Source organism: Urocampus carinirostris, chromosome 16 (assembly GCF_059441175.1).
Source record: "Urocampus carinirostris isolate Australia breed hairy pipefish chromosome 16, RoL_Ucar_1.0, whole genome shotgun sequence".
In the NCBI taxonomy this organism is placed as follows: domain Eukaryota; kingdom Metazoa; phylum Chordata; class Actinopteri; order Syngnathiformes; family Syngnathidae; genus Urocampus; species Urocampus carinirostris.
Genome location: NC_142364.1, coordinates 12,408,734 through 12,431,348, shown reverse-complemented (window position 1 = coordinate 12,431,348; position 22,615 = coordinate 12,408,734). Strand labels below are relative to the sequence as shown.

The 22,615-nt window shown below is 40.4% G+C and overlaps 1 protein-coding gene across 1 annotated transcript in view; it reads right to left on the bottom strand.

Moving 5' to 3' along the window:
- Positions 1–22,615, bottom strand: part of LOC148350297 (uncharacterized) — a 93,817-nt gene that overhangs the window by 45,481 nt on the left and 25,721 nt on the right. The window contains exons 4-9 of the mRNA XM_088320115.1: positions 22,315–22,432; positions 18,399–18,522; positions 17,186–17,250; positions 15,536–15,593; positions 12,003–12,207; positions 2,336–11,146 (exon numbers count right to left, since the gene is read on the bottom strand). Coding sequence (XP_088176241.1) covers positions 2,336–11,146; positions 12,003–12,207; positions 15,536–15,593; positions 17,186–17,250; positions 18,399–18,522; positions 22,315–22,432 — 9,381 coding nt within the window. The remainder of the gene's footprint in view (positions 1–2,335; positions 11,147–12,002; positions 12,208–15,535; positions 15,594–17,185; positions 17,251–18,398; positions 18,523–22,314; positions 22,433–22,615) is intronic.

The window sequence follows — 22,615 nt, the reverse complement described above, 5'->3', positions numbered from 1 at the left end:
TGTTTTTAAACCATCAATGTGTGTCTTTTTGACCAAACAAGTAATTTCATTGTCAAATCAATGAACAGCAAACTTATGAATAAAACTGTAGCGCCGGTTCGTTCTTAGGGTGATGCCCTTGCTATGCCCTGGCTACTGGGATGTATAAATACACTTTTTGTATTTTTTCTGCCGTATTTCTTTACTTTTATTCCCATTTTGCAAAACTTTCAGCCATTTTCTCACATGTTTTGTGCTATATTCCCACACTTTTGGACCCGTTTCCTATCACCTTTTGGCCTGTTTTGATGCACTTTCTTGCCATATTTTTTGTGATATATTCGCGCACTCTTCAGCACCTTTTGACCACACTTTTTGGGCCCGTTTCCCTGCACTTTTTGGGCTGTTTTCACACTCTTTTTTTTGGCTCTTTTCTCATAATTTTTGGTCCGTTTCCCGTACTTATTGATCTGTTTTGGCACACCTTTAGGCCCGTTTTACTGCACTTTTTGGGCCATTTTACGGCACTTATTCGGACTTTTTTGCAGCACTTTTTTGGCACATTTGCATCAATTTATTTTCATCAGACACTGGACATTTTCCGCACTTTTTTGGGCTTGTAGTACTGCGCTTTTATTTGCCACTTTTGCTGCACTTTTTGGGTCAGTTTCCCCACACTTTTGAAGCCCGTTTTTCCCCACTTTTTGACCTATTTTTCTGCACTAATTGCTGATTTCATGCTGCAGGTCAAAGGATTCATACACACCATCAGAAATCTCTGCTCATGTCTTTCATTGGCTATCTTCATTTTCCACAATACACCCACCACTTTTTCAAACACTCCAGAAAACCCCTTACATTCTAATTGCAATCTTGCCGAAACGTTTATTAATTACTTTGGTTTGAAAAAAATATTAGTTTTGTTTGAATCATTAATGTGTGTGTTTGTTTTTGTTGCATCAATACACAACCACCAACAGGGGTAGGTATAATACGACCCCCAGGCCACATGAAGCCCCTCAGCCTTTTTAATCCGGCCAGCCAGATGGAAATGTTAAAAATATGTATAAAATGGAAAGATTAAAAGAGTACTACTAAGGAAATTTGGGATTTTGGTACCAATCTTGCTAAATGTGTCCCCTCAAAAAAGACTTGTATGCATTATTATTACTATTACTGGGCAGCACGGCGGCGCAGTGGTTAGCGCTTTTGCGGCACAGTTCATGTCATGGGAACCTGTCGTGGGTTCAAATCCAGCTCCAGACTTCCTGTGCGGAGTTTGTATGTTCTCCCCGTGCCTGCGTGGGTTTCCCCCGGGCACTCCGGTTTCCTCCCACGTTCCAAAAAACATGCATTTCAGGTGAATTGGCCGGTCCAAATTGTCCCTAGGTGTGAATGAGCGAATGAGTTGTCTGTCCCTGTGTGCCCTGCGATTGGCTGGCAACCAGTTCAGGGTGTCCCCTGCCCACTGCCCGGAGATGGCTGGGATGGGCTCCAGCCCACCCCGCCCCCTTATACCGCCCCCTCTACCAATTATTTTGGGATAGTGCAGCTCGCCATTTCAAAAGTTTGCCCCACCGTGAACTAAAAAATATAGTATGTTGAAAAATATTCAAATATGAAAATGAAAGATGTTATATTTTCCCCATCGGTACAGCACTGGTCATGAAAAAAAATGAAGGAACCACGTTATATTTAGTATTTAGAATGAATATTGAGTAAACAAGTACTTTCTTCTATATAAGCATCAACAAAATGCACAAATATGAACGTGAAAAACAAAACTGACGCACATTTACGATGAAGAATGACAAACATTCTCCTGCTCAAACACATTTTAGGTATTTTAAATCACTGAAAAAATAACAAAAAAATATTTGCCGACATAACTTAGAATTATAATAATTAACAAACCTTTTAAACTCTAAACAATATGCATAATTCATTAAAACTCGTATCAATATTATGTTTCTATAACTCACTATTGATTAGATAGTAGATAAAATACTATTGGAAAATGTTAAAATTTTAAAAAGCCATGAGAAAAAAGGTGGATCCAATTAAAATTCTGCAAAAACTAAAGATTAAAACAACTCACAATTACCGGTAATCGAGAAACCTTTCAAGAACTATTGAAGATTCAATTGAATGGAAAAATAACTGGATCATTTCATTTAGAAAGTTCTTCACATTACTTAACAAAAACTAAAAGTCAAATGTGTTTGAACTCAGAGTTTTACAGTTACTGAACTGCACAGTTTGTTAAAGGAAGTCTGAAATGGAAAGCCAGGACCGTTTAAACTGGTTTTGGATTGGAAGGGGAAGGAAGAACGTGGTGCATGATTGGTTTACTAGCCTTTTGGCATTCAACAGAATCTTCCTGTGGCTCGGATCTTCGTTGGGGAGACCTGCAGAAGGGTTCTCTTCTAACGGCGGGTCGGGATCTTTTAAGGGCAAGGAAACTGAGGGATCTAGTTCAGGACTGATTATGCAGATCTGGACTTGGGCTGTCTGGTCTATGGAACCTACCAAATCAGCTTTTGAGGCATCAGATGGTGCAAGGTTTTGTGTTTCAGCTCCTGTAACCTGGCTAGTCTTCGGTTGGGACTTGGTTCCCGGAGTTGCGCTTTGCTTTTGTGTTTCTGTTTGCCACGGAAATCCCATCTTGGAACCAAATAATGAAGGACTACCGGTTTTATCTTCTTGGAAAAGACCACCAGATAACGTTTTGAACCCTGACAAAAGAGAACCGCTTGCTTCTGTTTGAGGAGCTCCACTACCTGCTTTACTTTCTTGGAAAAGACCTCCAGAAAAGGTTTTGAACCCTGACAAAATAGAAGCGCCGGATTCCGGTGTAGGAGCTCCTGAAGAAGCAGATGTTGTCACCGGTGAAAATAAAGAACCAAGTGATTTTGCCGTCTCACTTTGTGTTGACATGAAACCAAACAAAGATTTGGTTTGAAAGGCTTCGGGGTCTTTTTGGGAATCAGGGACCGGTTGAGCTTTGTTTTCAGGTACGTTTTTTTCTGGTACGTTTTTGTCATCGTTGCCTGTAGTCATTTCCTCAACATTTGACGTTTCCTTTTTTGTGTCATTCATTTGGTCATTGATTGGACTTTTATTGGTAACTGAACTGGTGTCCTCTTGGAGGACATTTGTCAGGTCACTAGATGACTCCTGAACAGAGACGGCTTGACTGGAGTCTGCCGTTTGATCGGCGTGAAGAGCACCTTTTGGTGTTAAACTGTCCTCTGTAGGTTGTGAGGTTTTTGGCTTGGGTTCACCTGGCAAGGATTCCGGTTGCTTCGGTACCTGCCCCTTGTTTCTTGACAAGGGTCCATCGTCAGTTGTCGTCAAAACCTGCGACTCTGTAGTCTGGCCGGCGAGACCAACGAACATTCCTCCAAGGAATGAACCCCCAGATGGTGCTGCTGGAGTAGTCCCTCCAAATAGCCCCCCCAGTAATGTCCCAGCAGGCTTTGGAATATTCATTTTTGAGGAGGATTGTCCTCCAAACATTCCAAAAAGCGATCCTCCAGGAGATGTTTTAGTAGTGTTAGACTGAGGATCAGAACCCTTTCCAAATAAAGTTCCACCTGAGCTGGGGGGTCCTGATTGAGTGCTCGAACCTCCAAAAAGACTCCCAAGCAGTGAAGCTCCAGGTGGGTTAGCAGCAGACTGGGCTGTTGATGCCCCAGGTCCAAACAGTGAGCTTATTTCTTGAGGGGGAGGACCTTCATTAGAGGGCGCCAGGGGTTTAAAAAGGGAGGACATTAATCCTGTGACAGTCTCGGTTGATGAAGTAACAGCTGGTGGAGGCTTTTGCGGCATTTGCGCCGCAGGCGTGGGGAGCGACTTTTCTTCATTTGTAGGCAATACTTTTTCTTGAGAAGCTGTATCACTGATGGAGGTTACTCCGGCAGGTTTTTGGTTGAGAATTGAAGTCTGATCCGTAGCATCAATATCTAGAATGTCATTGTGTTTTAGGACTAAGCTTTCACCGGTTTTGGCAACTGTCTGCAAGGTTTCTGGCTGTTCCTGGTTTTGAGGGACAATGCGAACTGTAGAAGGTTCTTTAGCAACTGTAGCACAATCTGAACTATTGTCATCAGGTGCCTTTTGTCCACTAAAAGGTTCAGAAAGAGTTTTATTGTCATTTAATTTTGGCGTAGCCGTAGGAGTGGACGGTGGAGGTAAAGCTGTTTGTAAATCTGAAGGCAAATTTCTAGCAGGCAACTCAGCTGGGATTGAAGCTTCAGCTGAATGGTCCACTGTCGGTGGAGGAGCTGGTTTTCCCTGAACTCCACTCATAAGAGAATTACTAGTTTGATTGGCAGCTCCACCAAATGTCCCACTAGCTTGTGTAGCAGTGGTTGATGGTGCCGGAGCTCCAAATATGCCGGCTAAAAGAGAGCCTCCACCTGAAGATCCTGCAGTCCGAGTAGAAGAACCACCAAATAAGCCTCCTGCTTGATGTCCTCCAGATGTCCCGGTCTTTGTGGGTGCAGCAGACCCACCAAATAAGCCTCCAAGAATGGATTCCCCTGCTTGAGGTCCCCCAGAAGTCCCAGTATCTGTGGCTGACGCAGACCCACCAAATAAGCCTCCAATGAAAGATTGCCCTGCTTGAGGTCCTCCAGAGCTCCCAGTTTTTCTTGGTGCAGTCTGTCCAGTCGACTGCTGACTAGGCCCTCCAAATAGACCTCCTAGCAATGATATACCAGGCTGAGAATTCGCAGTTTGGGCTGAAGATCCTCCAAATACAGCCCCTAAAAGAGAAGGTCCAACCTGAGAGCCAGGTTGGGGACCGGAAGTTCCAAACATAGAGAATATACTTTTGGGCTGTGCGTCCTTGGGCTCTGGTTGTTCACATGTTTTGAAAGAAGGACCTTTTGAGCTTTCAGAAGGAGTTTGACTACCAGGCCCAGAAAATAGGGAAAGCAGGCCTTTTACTGGACCGTCTGAACCAAATTCTGTTTTTGAAGAAGGTTCAGCCGAGTCGTTAATCGCAGACATATGGTCCATAGCTGGTTGTTTATCCAGCGAAACAAGACCTTCAGGTGTACTATTTGTAACTGTTTGATTTGTAATTTCCAATTTGGGTTCTGTGGATGAAATATACTCATGTTTAACTTCCAAATCACAACTTAAAGGTGTCCCTTCTGTAACCGACTGGAGTTTCTTCGAAGCTGTGCTTTCACTGCTAGCTGAATTTGCGCTGGTATGTTCTTGGGGCACTAAGGGTCCCTGGGAGGAATGTGGTGAGTCTTTGCTAGCAGAAATAATGCTAGGTGACAAGTTAAGAGTTGCCTGTATGGGGGCCCCGACGTCTGACACAACAGAAGTGTTGGATTTACGAGAGTCTTTGGGTGGAGGGGGTGTATGCCGCGGTGTCGTTGGTGTTTTAGGGGCATCGGGGGTACTAAACATAGAAAAGAACGATTTTCTGGGCCCTTCACTTGAGGTGGACAACCCTTCCAGTATTCCGCCGAGCACCGATGTGGGCTGCTGCCCTTGCGGTTGAGGCGGATGTGTTTGATCCCCCTTTTTTTGTTGCGCTTCAGGTCGGACAGTTTTTGGTTGATGAGACGAGCTCTTCTGCGACTGGGCCGGAGGAGGACTCGGGTCGCTAAACATTGAGAACAGCCCCTTGACTGGATTTTCATTTGAACTTGATCCGGAAAGGATTCCACCGAGCAGAGATCCAGCTTGAGTTTGCGATGGTTGGGTATTTGTACCAGCAAACAATGAAAATATCCCTGATGTCTGCTGATCTTTTTGAAAATCTGTTTTCTGTTCTGACATCTTACCGTCGGATTCTGTTTGAGAAGTAGACAAACCTTTACCAGGTGAATCGACACGAGGACTTTGTGTAACAGTAGTTGTGGCATTCGCTTTAGAAGGTCCAGCACTCTGTGATGAATTTGTGCCACTTAACAGTGAGTGTAGACTTTTCCCGAAAAACTTTTCTTGTGGAGCTGCAGATGACTTGTTGGTTTGAGTCGTGGGCCCTAGCTGAGTCGCTGCTGTTGATCCTGTTAGAATTTCTCCGATTGAAAAGCCAAACAGTCCTCCAGAAGGTTTTGTTTTGGTTTCTTGTTTTGTTGTGTCAGTGATGGATGCAGGGTCCAGTTGGGTTGCAACAGAACCCTTGGCAGTGAAAGAACCTCCTTGAGAGGTTTTGGTGTTGAGGTCTTTCTGTGGTCCAACTGTTGCACTTTTGTTGAGTGTTTGTTGTCGCTGTAGGCCCTTTGGTCTAGCGGAGGTTGTACTGGGCATATCTTTTTGTGATGGAGAAGGTTCTCCACCAAATAAACTGCTTATGGACCCAAAAAGATTTGATACTCCAGCAGGTTCTTTATCCGTGCCAGGACTTTCTTGTTCAGAGAGACTGTCTCCAGTTTTTAAACGCTGATTGTCAGACTTCCGTAACTCCTGTTTGAGTTCTTCTTTTCCGACTGCCGATTTGAGAAAGTTGATAAAGCCCGGGGGCTCCGATATTCTTTCACCCGTTCTCTCTACCGGCTTATCAGTTGCAAGTCGAGGGAGGCAGTCTTGAAGTTGAGGTTCTTTGGATTCTGTTAGGACTTTGGCGGACTCGATCGAGGTGTGTCTTGGCAATCTAGATTTGTTTGGCGGCTGTGTCACTTGATTTGCTGTTGTATTTGTGGGGGCAAGTTTTGCAGCAAGCTCAGGTTTTGGATCGTCTTTGATGATCTTTGCCTTCAGACTTTGAAAACCGGAGGAAAATACATTTGTTGCTTGTTTCTCTGTCTCTTTTTGGTTACAGGAAGACACACTAGTTTTGATAGATTCTGCTGTGGAACTTTTGCCTACAACTGACGACAAGAGAGACGAAATCCCGCCAATCTGCCGGTTGCGTTGAACTGGACCCGGAGCGACCATCTTTCTCCAGTCTACTTCGGACACATCGTCGACATGTGTGACCGTGACTCCGGTGGAGGGACGCCGCCTTTGGCTGGGCTGGTAGCAGTCGTAAAGTATCTGCTGAGTGGATCTCGCAGTAGCGGTGGAATTCAGGGAAACTGCAACCTTCTGAGCAAGAAACGTTCGATTCTCCTGAGAATTCCAGTGAGGACCTTCTCGATTCTGGCAGGAAAGGTCCATTACGTATTTGCTTTGATCTTCTAGATCCATCCGAACTTTATTTAAGGTGTAAGATGCCATATTCACACCTTGATGTTCCGGCGTCAAAAATGAATTTTCAAACATTTGTGCAAACTGCTCCAGATTCAAATTCATGATTTGATTTCCTTTCTTATACGCTGCTGACAAGTCCAAAGGGCCGTTGACCAGTTGTAATTGGTCCAAATCTTGACTAGGCAAACACAGGAGTTCGTCCTCATTGTACAAGGGGATTTTGAAACCGCAAACTAAAACCCTTTCGTCAAAAAGGAGAGCGCTGGGAAAGCCATCGTGGGAAGGCCCTGAAGAATTATCTTCAGGAGCACACGCATACACGTACTCGCCCGCTGAATCTGTAAGCAAAGCGTAAATATACTCGTGGTCGGTATAGACAAAATAACCGTAGTTGCCGTCTTCAGACTGCCACCACATTCCTTGTTCCAGTAGCGATAGCCACTGCTGATACCATTCACCGTCTTCCAGGTGAATCGAACAGTCCATGTTGGAACCGGCATCTAAATGATGGTTGGTGTGTTTTAAGTGTCGGGTGGAGCTGTTGTGCCAGTTAGCAGAGTAGGACAAGCTAGGCGGCGTCTCCTCGTAGTAGCCTTCGTGATACGCAATTCTATTCAGGCTGGAAGTGCTGCCGTCGTTGCACGAAGTCCATCTCCCCGACGTGGTCCTGCTGGTTTTTGTGGTCAGATTCAAAATTCCTTGCTCGCTGCTCGAGTGTGGCAAGGTCCAAAGGTTTTCAGCATAAGAACCACCGTTTGCACTGGAACAATCTAGCTCCATTGTGCCTTGCCAGGTGGTAGAGGAAGGAAGCGTAGGATTAAGGTTTGTAGGAGAGTAGCCGAGCGCTAAACCTTGCCCGTTTTCAAAACTTTGATCATGAATAATGTCCTGGCCTGGGAATCCACACTTCAAAGACTCGTTCTGAAATTGTTGCCAGATGCTGCTTCCGAGGATCCATTGGTTCTCGTCATAGGACGGACTTACTTGATAAGGAGAAAGTGGAGCGTTGTAAACAGGTTGGTACAAGGACGGCATGCTCCCACAAAGAAAGGGTTCCATGGTTTTTGGTGAACAATTGGCGTAAATATTTGCGCAATTCAATTGTGGCAAGTTCCCGGCGCTCAAAGAAGAATACGTAGCCTGAGTTTGAAGCGATCGGTTGAAGGCCAGAGAAGTTCTCAAGTCCAAACTCTCGGAATGGATCGAGACTGGCGCAATTTCAAAGTTGTGGGTGCTTGGTCTGGGAAGAAAACCATTTGGATTGTCGTTTCTCCCGGATCTGGATGGGGCACAAGGTTGACCAGGACTCTGGCTCAATACGTCAAGATATGGATGGACAACTGACTCTGCAGGTACACTCTCAGCTGGAGGCAGAAAACCTCGACCGTCAACTGGTGTAATTTTGGTCTCATTTTTTGGACTAACCCTCAAATTTGGCAGTGTTTTACTTTGGACTGAAAGTTTCTGACCAATCTGAGGCAAACGGGGTTCTATGGTTGTTGTGTCCTGATTCTTTGGAGGCTTTGTTAGCTTGGTAAACAAACCAGAGAGGAGCCCAGATTGATTTGTTGTTTCTGTCTCATTCCAACTATTGTCCCCTATCGGTTCCCATGTCTCCCTAATTCCAGATTTTTTAGGAATCTTTTGATGATTTTCCTCTGATTGGTCTTGAGGTTGTCTTGGTTCAGACTGTTGAAAATTCCCTAAATGAGCTTGTTGGTGGCTCAATATACTTTTGACTGTTCCATGAGTTGATTCTGATGAGGGTTCTTGGGTCTTTACATCATCGGCAGAAGCAATTTTAAAGAGACCCGCAAATAGACCGCTTTGTTTGGGCGACGGCTGCCTGACGGGAACCGTATGTTGTCGAGAAATATTGGACTTACTCATTTCCTGTTGGGTCTTTGGTGTGGCTGTTCCATTCTTGAGGTCCGATCCTTGACTTGGATTTTGAACCTTGCTCTTGGGCTGACCTGATCGGAAGCTTGGATCACTCTCCAACGTCTTTTGCTGATGTTGCAGTTTTTCTGTTTCATCCTTAGGATTTTGTGCTACATTTTCTGTTGATGGAAACTTCAAGAAACCGGAGATAAACCCTCCCATGGTTTTCAATTGCGGCGTAAAGCTTTCTGATGCCGGAGATGTTGTACTTTGGGTCGGTTGGCAGGTATGTGACAGGTCTGAACCAGACCCAAAGATTCCTTGATTTTTGGGAGGACCGCTGTCAGGGGAGCTCCCTTGAAACAACCCAGACAAAAAGCTTTGACTGGGAGCTTGCTGTTGCATCCGTTGATGTGTTTCTGTTGTTGAGAGTTTCACGTTTTTGTCCTGACTTGGGCTATTTTGGTTGGTGCCAGATCCAGAACTAAAAATGTTAGAGAACCATCCTTTTTCTGGGCTCTTTTGTGGCGAGACAGTAACTTGCTTGGAGGGAGTGGAGAGTCCAGAAGTTTGCGGTGATGGTTGTTGATTTTTGGGGTTTTCATGCTGACGGACATCTTCACTGGAAGCAAACTTCAAAACTCCAAAAAACTGCCCTCCTTCAGTTTTTTGTTCTTGCCGAGTTAAAACATTTTCATTCGAATGAGAAGGCTGTTTTGAGTTTGGATTTTTTAATAGTTTCTCGAGTTCCGGCTCCTCAGTTCTAAATATGGGATAGACTGCAACAGGTGAGGCTTGGTGAGCTGGGATGGACGACGGTGAGATCAGAGAATTCATGGACTTTTTCAGACTGAAGAAGGGAGTGCTTTCTGGTGAGACTTTACCATTGGGTCTAAAAGCACTGTTTGTTTCTTCTTGATAAAGAGTCCTGTGGTCAAAATCGGGATTACTCTGATGATATGTCTTTGGTTTTAGATCACCTGAAGAGAGACCATCCTTCGATGAAAACAGTTTTAATGGATTGAATTTCTCCAAGACAGAAGTTCCCTGTTCCTGAGGTTTTGTTTCCTGCAAACTGGGACTACTCACCGAAGTATTTCTATGGATTTCACTTGGCTTGGACATAAAGACATTTTCAGGAGATGTTTCAACAGGAGAAACCACGGCAATCGGAGCAGAGCTGTTGGATTTTGGAACTAAGGACAGCAGTTTTGTAAAACTGGACTGCGATGCTTGCACCGACGGTGGTTTTGTATCAAATCCGGACTGTTTGGAGCCCGTTAGATTACTGAAAAGGGAGCTCACGGCATTCTTAACTCCTAAAATCCCCGACGGGTTGTTCGATAGACTTTCTGGCTTGGAATCCTTTAAAAGGTTGTGCTCGTCTCCGGTAGAATCGGTCCTGTTGCTCCCAAGAGACGATAATCTGGATTTGCTGGATTTAGGAAGAGAACCATACTTGCTAATCTCTTCTTCCTTCTCGGCCAAATATTCGGAAACGGTTTCAACCAGACACTGCAGCTCGTCCATCGGGTCTACGTATTCTTCACTTGGTTCTTCTACCGGGGACAGGACTGCTTCAGGTACCCAGTTACTAGATCTCGGTCTTCGGTACTTTTCTAAATATCTGTGAGAATTTTCCTGGTGAGTATCGTAGGAGAAAGGAATTTCGTGGAACTCTTCTTCTCCAGAAGACGTGAAATCAAAATCGTAGGGTGATGGCACACTAGTGTCTTGCTCTTTTTGGTAGGCCACGTAATGTTGTAAGGTGGAGTCCACTTGGTTTTTGGCCCACATTCTGGTCTTGTGGAGAAGGCGGTCTTTGTAGTCTTGCTCCCTTTTCCAGCAAAACATCTCAACGTCCGAACAAAACGATTCGCGAGGCGGAAAATCTAACTTGTCCCGGATTTTCTTCCTTCGGCGATCGATGGTGTCGTAGGCCTCGGGATAAACGGCGGGAACAACACCAGTTCTAGAAACCGAGACTGGAAGGCTTGAAGGTTTTGCCGATTCCTGCTCGTCTAAAAAGTCACTAAGCTGTGGTTTTCGTCGACTTTTTGATTCAATTTCCCAATCATCTGAATCTACAGGGATGATCCGGACTCGGCCCTTCTCGTTTATTGATCTAATTTGGGGGGTTAAAACGAGTCCGTTTGGAGGGGAAAGGAAGAAAGGGAAGACCAAAAACCACAAAAGAAGAAACAGTACAAAAAAAACAAAGCAAGCAAAGGAAACATGTTAAGCAGATCGAAAATTTCAACAAACATGTTGCTCAATTTCATCATCCTTTTCAAAATGAAAAAAATCATTGTTATTTTTATTTTGACTATTATTATATTTTTGTGAAAAAAAAAGTATTTCTTAGACAAGAAATGTCTGCAAGGTAACCACATTTACAATTATACAAAAACCTAATTATAAAAATGAGAACATTGTAAAATAACTATAAAAAATCTAGCGTATCCACAGATAATTTTGATCATTTTAATTTATATTTTACTCATTTTAATTTAAAAAGAAAAGTAAAATTGTGTTCATCAATTTTGTTAATTACAAAAGTGCTATTAAAATATGTTTTACAAAAATATAAAAAAAGTAGAGTTACTAATAAAATAACCAAAATATATTTTAAAAAATTGAAATAAAATATGAAATATTAATTATTTTTTTTAAAAGTCTTTACATTACTAAATATACTTGTACATTTTTATTTTTTAAGATTTTTTTGTTGTTGTTATATATATATATATATATATATATATATATTACACATTTTTGTATTTAAAAAGCTTTTTTTTTAAAAAAAAAAAATTATCTTTTAAATTAAAAAAAAATACAAATCAAGTAATAGTAATAACTGTAAAAACTATAATAATAAATGTATTAAAAGCAATTTAAAAAAATTGACTGCTTTTCTGCAGGCCTTTTGATTTTTTAATGTCCAGTTTGCAAGATTTTGGTTGAGAGAGTATTTGTCTGACCTGGTCTGTCGGTCCCGGTAGTCCAGTTCCAGAGCGTGCAAGGAGTGTAGGCAGGGGTCAGGATCTGGGGTCCGACGCCGGGGCCCCAACGGATACTGGTGTGCGGAGGAATTGGGCTGGGCTGTGGTGTGGTATCGGGGAGGAAAACCGGCACTGGTCTCGCTACGGTAATCGCTGTCGCGGTCCTCCTCTTGCTCATCTAACGCTACAAAGCAAAGAAAATCTCATTTTCTAGTCAAATATAGTGCAGTGAAAAAGTATTTGCCCCCTTACTGAATTCTGTGTTTTTTGCATATTTATCACTCACAAAGGTTTCAGATCATCAAACCAATTTTAATATCTCAGAGAAACAACTCAAGGAAATCCAAAATTACTGTTTTGAAATGTTGATTCCATTTATCAAGACACAAAAAAGATCAAAACCACCTAGCCCTATGTGAAAAGGTAACCACTGCCAGAGCCCTTATCCACAAATGAAGAACCCTGGGAACATTGGCAAACCTTTCCAGAAATGGTCGACCAACTACGATTACTTCAAGAGTGCGACTTCGGTTAATTTGGGAGGTTACAAAAGAACGCAGAAAAATTCCAAGGAACTGTAGGCCTTGCTGGCCTTAGTTAAGGTGAGTGTTCATGACTCCACTATAAGAAAGACACTGGCCAAATATCGCATCAATGGAAGAGAGCGAAAACTACTGCTATCACAAAAGAAGAAAAAGAGGCTCACATTTGCTAAAAAGCATCTTAATTATCCTCAAGATTTTTGAAAAAAACATTCCGTGGCCAGATGGGTCAAAAACTAAACTAAATCTGGTGTAAAAATGGCACAGCATTTGGCAAAAAAAACATGATTCCAACCGTAAAGCATGGTGGTGGTAGTTTGATGGTCTGGGGCTGCTTTGCTGCCTCAGGACCAGGACAAGTTATCGTGATTGACGGAATAATACTTTCTGGTGTTAACCAGAAGGTCCTAAAGGAGAACATCCGGCCATCAGTTTGTGCCAGCAAACTCAAAAACTCTTAGATCATGCAGCAGGATAAAGACCCAAAACACACCAGCAATTCCACCTCTGAATGGGAAGGTCCTGGTGTGACCAAGTCAAAGTCTGAATTTAAATCAAATTGAGATGCTGTGGTGTGACTTTAAAGGGGCAGTTCATGCAAGAAAACCCTCCATTGTGGCAGATTTGAAAGTATTTTGCAAAGAAGAGTGGGCCAAAATCCCTCAAAAGCGTTATGAAAGACTCATGACCAATGATCTTAAATGTTTGATAACTTATCGCTGCCAAAGGTGGCCCAACTTGCTATTTGGTTCAGGAGACAATTCCGTTTTTCACATAGGTTTTGATTTTTCTGTGCCTTATTTAATGGAATCAAGATTTCAAAACTGCATTTTTTTATTTTCTTGGGTTGTCTCTGTGTGATATTAAAATTGGTTTTATGATCTGAAACTTTTGTGACTGATAAATATGCAAAAAAAAAAAAACAACAACAAAAACCCCCCAGAATTCACAGCACTGAATAATATATATATATATTTAAATATTACTATTTTTTTTTAAAAAACAGTCTAGGGGACAGGCCTCAAAATTAAAAAAAAATACAATAATAATAATAATAATAATTTTAAAAAAAGATTATTAGAATAGAGATAGTGTGGGATAAAATTGTGGTTGAAAAGCAGGTACAAAATAAGTACAAAGGTAATCAAATGGTAATGTCCTTAAAAGAATAATTAAAAAAAAAGGAAAATAAAATAAAATAATAATAATATCTAAAAAAAAAAAAAAAAAAAAAAAACTGTGTAAAAAAGGTGAGGGGAAAGGGGGGATAAATTATAGCTATAAGAGTAACATGAGTATCCCAAAATATTTTGAAGAGTTATTGTGTTCCAAATTACTTTTTGTAACTATTATTATAATTTTTTGCAGAGTTCTTATAAATCAAAATGGTCCTTTTTTATGGACAGAATTTTTGCGGGAAAGCTAGTGTTCTTAATTTTATTTGATTTTTTTTTGCAAAGTACATTTAAAATACTTTTCGAAATTATTATTATTTTATTCTATTTTATTTTTTTCTTAAACAAAATGACTTTTTTGAAAGAGTGGTGAGGTTTCATTTTTATTTTGAGAAACAAAATGATGTTTTTGTGGGAATTTTTTTCTTAAAGTGAAATTTTTGCTGATGTCTCTTCAAAACCTTTCAAATGGGACAGACAAGAAAGTGACATTTTTTCTGAGTTCTCTTGTCCAAAAACATTCAAATTTCTATTATTTTTCTTAGATACAAGGACCATTTTTTATTTTTGGGGGAAAAGGGTTTTTTTTTCCCGAAAAGTGATATTTTGCAGACTTTTTTGTAAGAAAAATAAATCAAATATTTGTCTTAAAACAACCCACACAGTTGACTCAAATGAACTCAAAAGAAATGTTTGGACTATTTAACTTAGATACAGTCAGTTTATGTTCGTTTGTCTTTTTAAAAGAACAATGTGTCATATTTAGTGCCCTCTAGTGGTACAAAAAAACTTCCCTTTATTAAAAAAAAACAACATTTATTTGAATACCAAGCAAAAATAAATAAAAACACTATTATACTCAGCACGGCGGCGCAGTGGTTAGCGCTTGTGCGGCACAGTTCATGTCATGGGAACCTGTCGTGGGTTCAAATCCAGCTCCAGACTTCCTGTGCGGAGTTTGTATGTTCTCCCCGTGCTTGCGTGGGTTTCCTCCGGGCACTCCGGTTTCCTCCCACATTCCAAAAACATGCATTTCAGGTGAATTGGCCGGTCCAAATTGTCCCTAGGTGTGAATGAGCGAATGAGTTGTCTGTCCCTGTGTGCCCTGCGATTGGCTGGCAACCAGTTCAGGGTGTCCCCTGCCCACTGCCCGGAGATGGCTGGGATGGGCTCCAGCCCCCCCGCGACCCTAATGAGGATAAGCGGTACGGCTAATGAGACTATTATACTCATGTTATTTTTTTAATTCAAAATAATAGGTTGAGAAATTTGTATTTTAAATAGTGAAATCTGCGCTTACGGTCACCGCCATGTTTCCCTTGCTGCTTTCTGTGTCACTGTTTTTTGTTAGCATTAGACAACAGCGCCATCTAGTGGTATAATATTACACACTGGTGCTTTAACAAATCAAACTGCCTCACCCCTACCCAAAATGATTTACCAAAAAAGTATATTTCATCTAAAATTATGAGCTTCTTTCAGAACATACGCATAATTTGTTATCAGAAAAATCTGATTTTTTGTTGTTGACATTTTTGGCACGTAAATAAATCTGAATTAAAAAAAACTTGGAGGGAGGGTGCACAACTTAAGACGGGCATATGATGATCGACTGGGGGAGGGGAGTGGGCAGGGATCCATTTAAATTCACGTTTTTCTTTTTTTACATACTGAAGGTGTCGGCCCATCCGAAATAGTTGCCTGCTCAAAAAATGCAAGCAAAAGAGGGAAAAAAAGGCCTCAGAAAGTCAGATGGAAACGTCGCCACCTAGAGGACAAAATGAAAATGACTCACAGCACTGTGAAGCCGTGGGGGGCAAAGGGTGAGCGTCCATGTCATCCGCCAGTGAGAACTACAAAAAAAAAAAAGAGAACTACAATCAAAATGGATACATTTCGTTTACACCTGGACATCAAGAGGAATGTTAGTCAAACCCGTAACGATGGCCCGCAGGCCACATGAGACCAACAGGCTTTTTTATCCGCTAAAACGAAAACGGTGAAACTATAATGACAACATATATGATAGTAAATAAAGTACTATTAATATAACATGTTTTTTGGTGCCAACTATGTCTCCATTTCCCCCTCGTGTTCCTACAACAAACTACTACTACAGAACTACTACAAAAATACTACAAAACAAAATATCAAATTTGGTGCTTAAAAACATTTAAAAACATGTTTCTTTCATTCTGAAATGAAACACAATTCTGTAGAAATACTAAAAAAACTACTATAGTAATACTATAATACCGAAATACAACTACAAAAATATTACAACAACACAAATACTAAAAAAAAACAACTACAGAAATATTACCATGGAAAAACCTCAAAAATACTTCTACAGAAATACTACAAAAATACCACTGCACTAAATACAAAAATACTATAACAGAAATATTACTACAGAAATATTACAAAAATACAACTACAGATATATTACAACAGAAATACTATCAAGATACATATACAATATTACTAAAAAAAGACTCCATAAATACTACAAAATGTATACTAAGGATTTACGACAAATATTACTAAAATCCTACAAAAAAAACTTGTGCAGCTATGCAACATAAACACTCACAATAAAACTAAGGTAATACTAAAGAATAACTATACAATCAATAAGAAATACAAATACTATACAGTAATATATAAAAAAACTAAAGATCAAATTTAGTCCTTAAAACAAGGACCTGTTTTAATATTTTGCAATTCAAAACCATCCATTATCTTCCGCTTATCCGGGGGCAGCAGCCTTAACAGGGAAGCCCAGACCTCCCTATCCCCAGCCACTTCTTCCAGCACATCCGACGGGATCCAGAAGCGTTCCCAGGCCAGCAGAGAGACATAGTCCCTCCAGCATGTCCTGGGTCGTCCCCCGGAACATGCCAGGAACACCTCCCGAGGGAGGAGTCCAGGAGGCATCCTTATCAGATGCCCGAACCTCCTCAACTGGCTTTTCTCGTTTCAAAACGAAACAAATGAAAATAATCTGCTTGTATATTTATCCCTAAACGAAAAAGGAAGATAAGTCTCCAGTATTGGCCCCTTGGTCACATTTTTTTAACCCAATGTAGCCCCCGACTCCAAATAGTTGCCCACCCTTGCCCATACCTGTGCACCTCTGCCAATGCTCCTATCATTAATGATAGCAATTCCGCTTCTTAACCTCGAACAAACCTTACATACCCAACACAGCTTCTATTCAATCACTGCAAGAAAGAATAAAAACAAAAATATCCAAACAAGTTTAGTTTATTTACTAAATAAACAACACCAACAACTCATTTAGCATCTTTCGTAGTTCTTTCTTCACTTGCAATGAAATAAAGTGTTTCTATTGTCTATACGTAGCAGATTAGAGAATTGAATTGAAAAAAAACAAACATTTTACAATACAGTTAAACATATAAGTGGACTGGTATTGTCCTACCTCATCCATGGAATTGATTTCTTCCAGTTTGTTGCTCCAGTACTGCGCTTCGCTTTCGGGGATGTCTGGTAGAAAAATGGGCCACAGTTGACAAAGAAAATGACAAGAAAAAGAGCAATAAAGGACAAAAAAAATGACAGGCTAAAACAAAAACTAAACAAAAACAAAATTGACAAAAATGCCGAAAGACATGGACCATAATTGTCCAAAAAATACCCCCAAAACAAAAAAAAAGACAAAAATTAGACCAAAGTTGAAGAAAATGACAAAAAAGAGCAATAAAGGACAAAAAAATGACACAAAAAATAAACAGAATTTGACCCCCCCAAAAATAGTCAAACATGTACAAAAATGGAAAAAGAAATAGATCATTGACAAAAAAAGAAAAGAAAACGGGACAAAATGGACCAAAATTGACAAAGAAAATGAAAAAAAAAGCGATAAGGGACAAAAAATAAAAAATAGATAAAAATAAAATTGTTTTAAATGGTCAAAAACTGACAAAAGTGTAAAAAGACATTTATCATAATTCACTAAAATGACCCAAAAACAAAAAGACAAACATTGGATACAAATTGACAAAAGAATGACAAAAAAGAGCAATAAAATCAAAACAAAAATGACACACAAAATAATGAACAGAATTTAACCAAATAGTGGTCAAATATTTACAAAAATGTAAAAAAAATAGATAGTTATTGACCAAAAAATTACAAAAGAAAAAGACAAAAAGTACAAAAATGGACCAAAATTAATAAAGAAAATGACGAAAAAAGGACACAAAAAATAAACAAAACTTGACCAAAATGTGGCCCAAAAAAAAAGTAAAAAATTGACAAAAATATAAAAATTAATAGATCCTTATTGACAAAAAATGACCAAAAAAAGAAAAAAGGACAGAAAATTGAACAAAACTGATGAGAAAAATACAGAAAATAAACAATAATAGTCAAAAAAGAAAAGGAAAAAAGTGAGTAAGAATAGAAACAGAAAATAGACAAAAAAACGGGAAAAATAGACAAAAATGGACTAAAAATAGACAAAAACGACATTTTATGATTTAAGAAGAAAGTTCCAGAACATGATCAGGATAGATTTATTTTCTGCCCACTTTCAGTCATCTTGAACGTTGTTGTTAAAGTTTCCAATAATTATAATTATCAAAGAAAGTGAAAGTGATGAGGAAAGATGAACAGTCAATCCAAGCGCTCACCGAATGGTAACTCAAAGCGAGCGTCCAGTAGGAGTCGATGTTGCGTCGCGTTTTTGGTGCCGTAAATCTCGTCCGCTTTCGTCACCACCTCCGAGTCCAGCGCCAGCCATTCGCCTTGGCCCTCCTGACCAGGAAATTACAATTGCCTTGATTGGCGACATTTTCCAACACATCCCAATAAATTTGTTAAAAAAAATCTTGCAATAAAAGAGAGAGGGAGTGGTAGAGAATGGAGAGAGAGTTTTCTTTGCAAAACTCATAATGCATTGATTTCTTATTTTAATTATATCTATATATATTTAAATGACTGTCAAACTATAAACAGAGAGAGGGAGAGAGAGAGAAAAAGAAAGAGAAAGAGAAAGAGAGAATGAGAAAGAGAAAGAGTTTTCTATGCAAAGCTCATGACACATTGATATCGTCTTATCGTTTTAATATTTATATTTAAAATACTTTTAAACCTTGAACTGAAAAAAATGGTCCTCTGAGCCAGATATTGTCCAAATTGGGGAGGACAGCTTGGAATTCTCACATCTCGAGGGTTTTTGTACAGTCCTCTCCTGTTCTCCTTGTGAGCTTACATCTTGTGTCTTCTATTATATTATATTATATTTCACCTTATGTCATTCAATGATTTGATTAATTCTATAAAATATCAATGCCAGAGCCTGTGTCCCATATAAATGTAAATACACCATGTAAGATTTGTCTCTCTCTCGCAGTTACTTAAAGAGTCATTTGTGTCTTGAATAATAGTTTCAAAACAAAGTGCGAGCAAAGTTCTTTTGTAAAAATGTCAATAAAATTCTGCAAATGAAAATTCAGTGCAGACCGTGCTGAGCGAAGAGGAGAAGGAGTACCAGCGCCCTATAGCTCCACCCATTCCTACCGCTCAACCAATCAATTTGCTCTATACGCTTTTGCAAGTTCTTCTTGGAGTTTTCAAAGTGTTATATGGTTTGTCATCATAAAGTGTTTCAAAAATGAACATAGATTGTTTAATGAGCTTCCATATAAAAGGGTGATTTAGGTATTTACATATTACTCTTACTCCAAACGTAACGCTTTGCATTCAGCCCAGAAAGTTTCATTTTTGTCTCATGTGACCAGAGCACCTAGTTCCACATGTGCGTCTCCCATGTGGCTTCTTGTAATCACCAAACGGGCCTTTTCATTTTATTCTTTTAGAAAATGTTTTCTTCTTGCCTCTCTTCGATAAAGGGCAAATTTATGACGAGTAGAATTAATAGTTGTTTTTTGGACAGATTGTCCCACCTCAGCTGTAGATCAACCAATATGATCACGGGCCACTTGGTTGCCTCTCTGATTAATTGTCTCCTTGTTTGGGCCGGCTCCTCTGTGTTATATGTAGACGTGTCCTTGGGAAAGACACTGAATCCCTCATGCCCCGATAAGCAGGTAGTTGCCTTGCGTGGATGACGCTGCTATCGGTGTGTGAGTGTGTGTGAATGGGTAAGTGTGAAGCATATTGTAAAGCGCTTTGGGAGGTCTTCAGTGACTTGAAAAGCGCTATATAAATACAGACCCTTTACATTTACCACTAAAATGGGGTCTGTTTGTGTGACAGCTTGACTAAGCTGCAATTGAGAATGTGCCCTATGTATACTGGACTGAACCAATCTTGCATTTAGTGAAGCCTCGACTGTACGTGTGACGTTCAGCTTTTGAATGCCACCATACATTAAGTATTTGTGTTAGATCTGTTTTATCTCCGAACCCGGGTTGCAGGGGCACCTGTGGTGTGTCATGGGCAAACACAGCCCATCTCTCTCCAGGTCATTTGTTGGGGTAGGTGACTGCTCCCCCATATGAAACAGATACAACTGGTTTCCATAGTAACCAGTAACATGAGAAGACTCCTGGTCTGACTCGAATACAGCACCTTCATCATCTGGTCAAAGTTGTTTTCCAGTGTAAAGTGTCTTTCTTGCTCTTCAGAGATGAGCTGTAACTATCATAGCCTATTTGTGTTTTCTTTTTTATCGTCTGGGTTTGTTAATGCAACATCCATTGCAGCCTGGTCATCCTGGAAGGGGGTCCTTTGTCAAGGTTTCTTCGTTTTCCTCATGTTGAGGTTTTTTAGTTTTTTCCTTGCCCTCATGTAGGTTTTAGATCAGGGGATGGTGTCATCATCGTCTGTGGTTTACAAATAAACAGGACTTGACTTGACATTACATTACATTACATATAAATAATTAATAGAAAGTGTTGTCCGGAATTTAGAAATTTTCTGGATTAAGTCATCATGACAGCCTCTGTCATGTTCCTTTTGAGGCGCGTGCAAGTACGTGCATTTCTTAGATGTGCTCGAATAAACTCTTCTGTTTTCATCTGAGTTGGGGTTCGGTTTGGTGTTGGAGTGTATTTGAAACACCATTTTCACACTACACTAGTAACAAGTGCGGAGACAAGCATGAAATCCCTCTGCATTTTTATCCTAGAATTAAAGAAAACCTCGAGCATACTCTGTGGTTTGCAATAATCTGTGGTCTGTGCAGCACTTTGAGCCTTCTTGTGATTAAGGGCTATACAAATAAACATGACTTGACTTGACATTGTGACCAGTATGTTTTTCCATGAAGCGAAAGCTTTCAATCGACCTTTTCAACAATGTAATCATTCATAAAACCATCCAATGCATACTTAAAGGCCCTTTTGGTGATCTTTCTGGTCCCAAAAAGCATCAATTGCCTCCTGTGAAACATCTCCTACTGTTACACTTGCCATAGCGCTCTTCAAAGAATGTTAAAGGTTTGTCTGAGTGAGTAAAGGGGGCGGGGCTTAGCTATAGGTCAATTGGTCCTTCGAGGCAGAAATTGAACATCTTGAGGGTTTTGGACAGTTCTCTCCTGTTCTCCTTGCAAGCACAAAATATATTGATGTTTTCCTTCTTATTTCAACTAAACTTTAAAATTATCGGTAGTTTTTTCATATTTAGGTATTTAGATATTTGCTGTATTCCAAATTATTTGTTATATTTATTTCAAGTACGTTTTTGGTTATTTTTGGGTCCCTTTTTTGGTCATCATGTGTCACATTTGTCATTTTGGGGTAGTTTTTGTATTTGGTAATTTATTTACATTTTGTTGCCACATTCTGGTCGATTTCTGGTGGTTTGTTTTTGTTGTTTGTTTGTTTTTGGCTAGTCATATTGCTGTTCTGCAAAGGACCTGTTTTGATTTTTTTCAATCTAGAGGATTTGATCAAAAGAAAGGACCTTCAAAACAGGTTGGTATTTTTGCATCTAAAACAGGTTGGTATTTTTGCATCTTGAGGGTTTTTTTTGTACAATCCTCTCCTGTTCGACTTCTCATCTCATCTCATCTCATCAGCTACACCGCTTATCCTCAGTAGGGTCGCGGGGGTGCTGGAGCCCATCCCAGCAATCATCGGGAAGTGGGCAGGGGACACCCTGAACTGGTTGCCAGCCAATCGCAGGGCACACAGGGACAGACAACTCACTCGCTCATTCACACCTAGGGACAATTTGGACCGGCCAATTCACCTGAAATGCATGTTTTTGGAATGTGGGAGGAAACCGGAGTGCCCGGAGGAAACCCACGCAAGCACGGGGAGAACATACAAACTCCGGAGCTGGATTCGAACCCACGCAGGAGGTTCCCAAGACATGAACTGTGCCGCACATGCGCTAGCCACTGCGCCGCCGTGCTGCCCCCCTGTTCGACTTGTAAGCTAAAAATGCATTAATGTATTCTCTCCTCATTTGTGGTGTCTACCAAACTATCAACTTATCAATCGCACATCAAATTTGAAGGCTTGCCAAAAGACTTGTTAAAGTGTTTTTGTTTTAATTTTTTTCTGTTGTTCCCCTTGAAAATCTTTTTTTGTAACGTGCGAATTAGTATTTGTGTTTTGTATGTGATTTGAGGCCAACCTCTTGTGATTGTTGGACCCGTTTGAGGGGGATCCAGGCGGTCCCCACCATGGTGTCCCAGATCAGACCTTTGTTCCAGACCTCCACCATCAGACCAAGCTCCAAACGGTTGATCTCGCTACAGAAGGGAAAAAAGAAAATCACCAGAGTTGCAAAATATTAAACATCGTATTTCTGATTTTTTTTCCCCATTAGCATTTAAGAGCACCTTTATTGGGCTTCAAGGTGCTTTTTGGACAATGTTATCATTTAGAAAAAGGGGCGAGGTAAAAAGGAGAAAAATGGAACCAAAGAGGAAAAG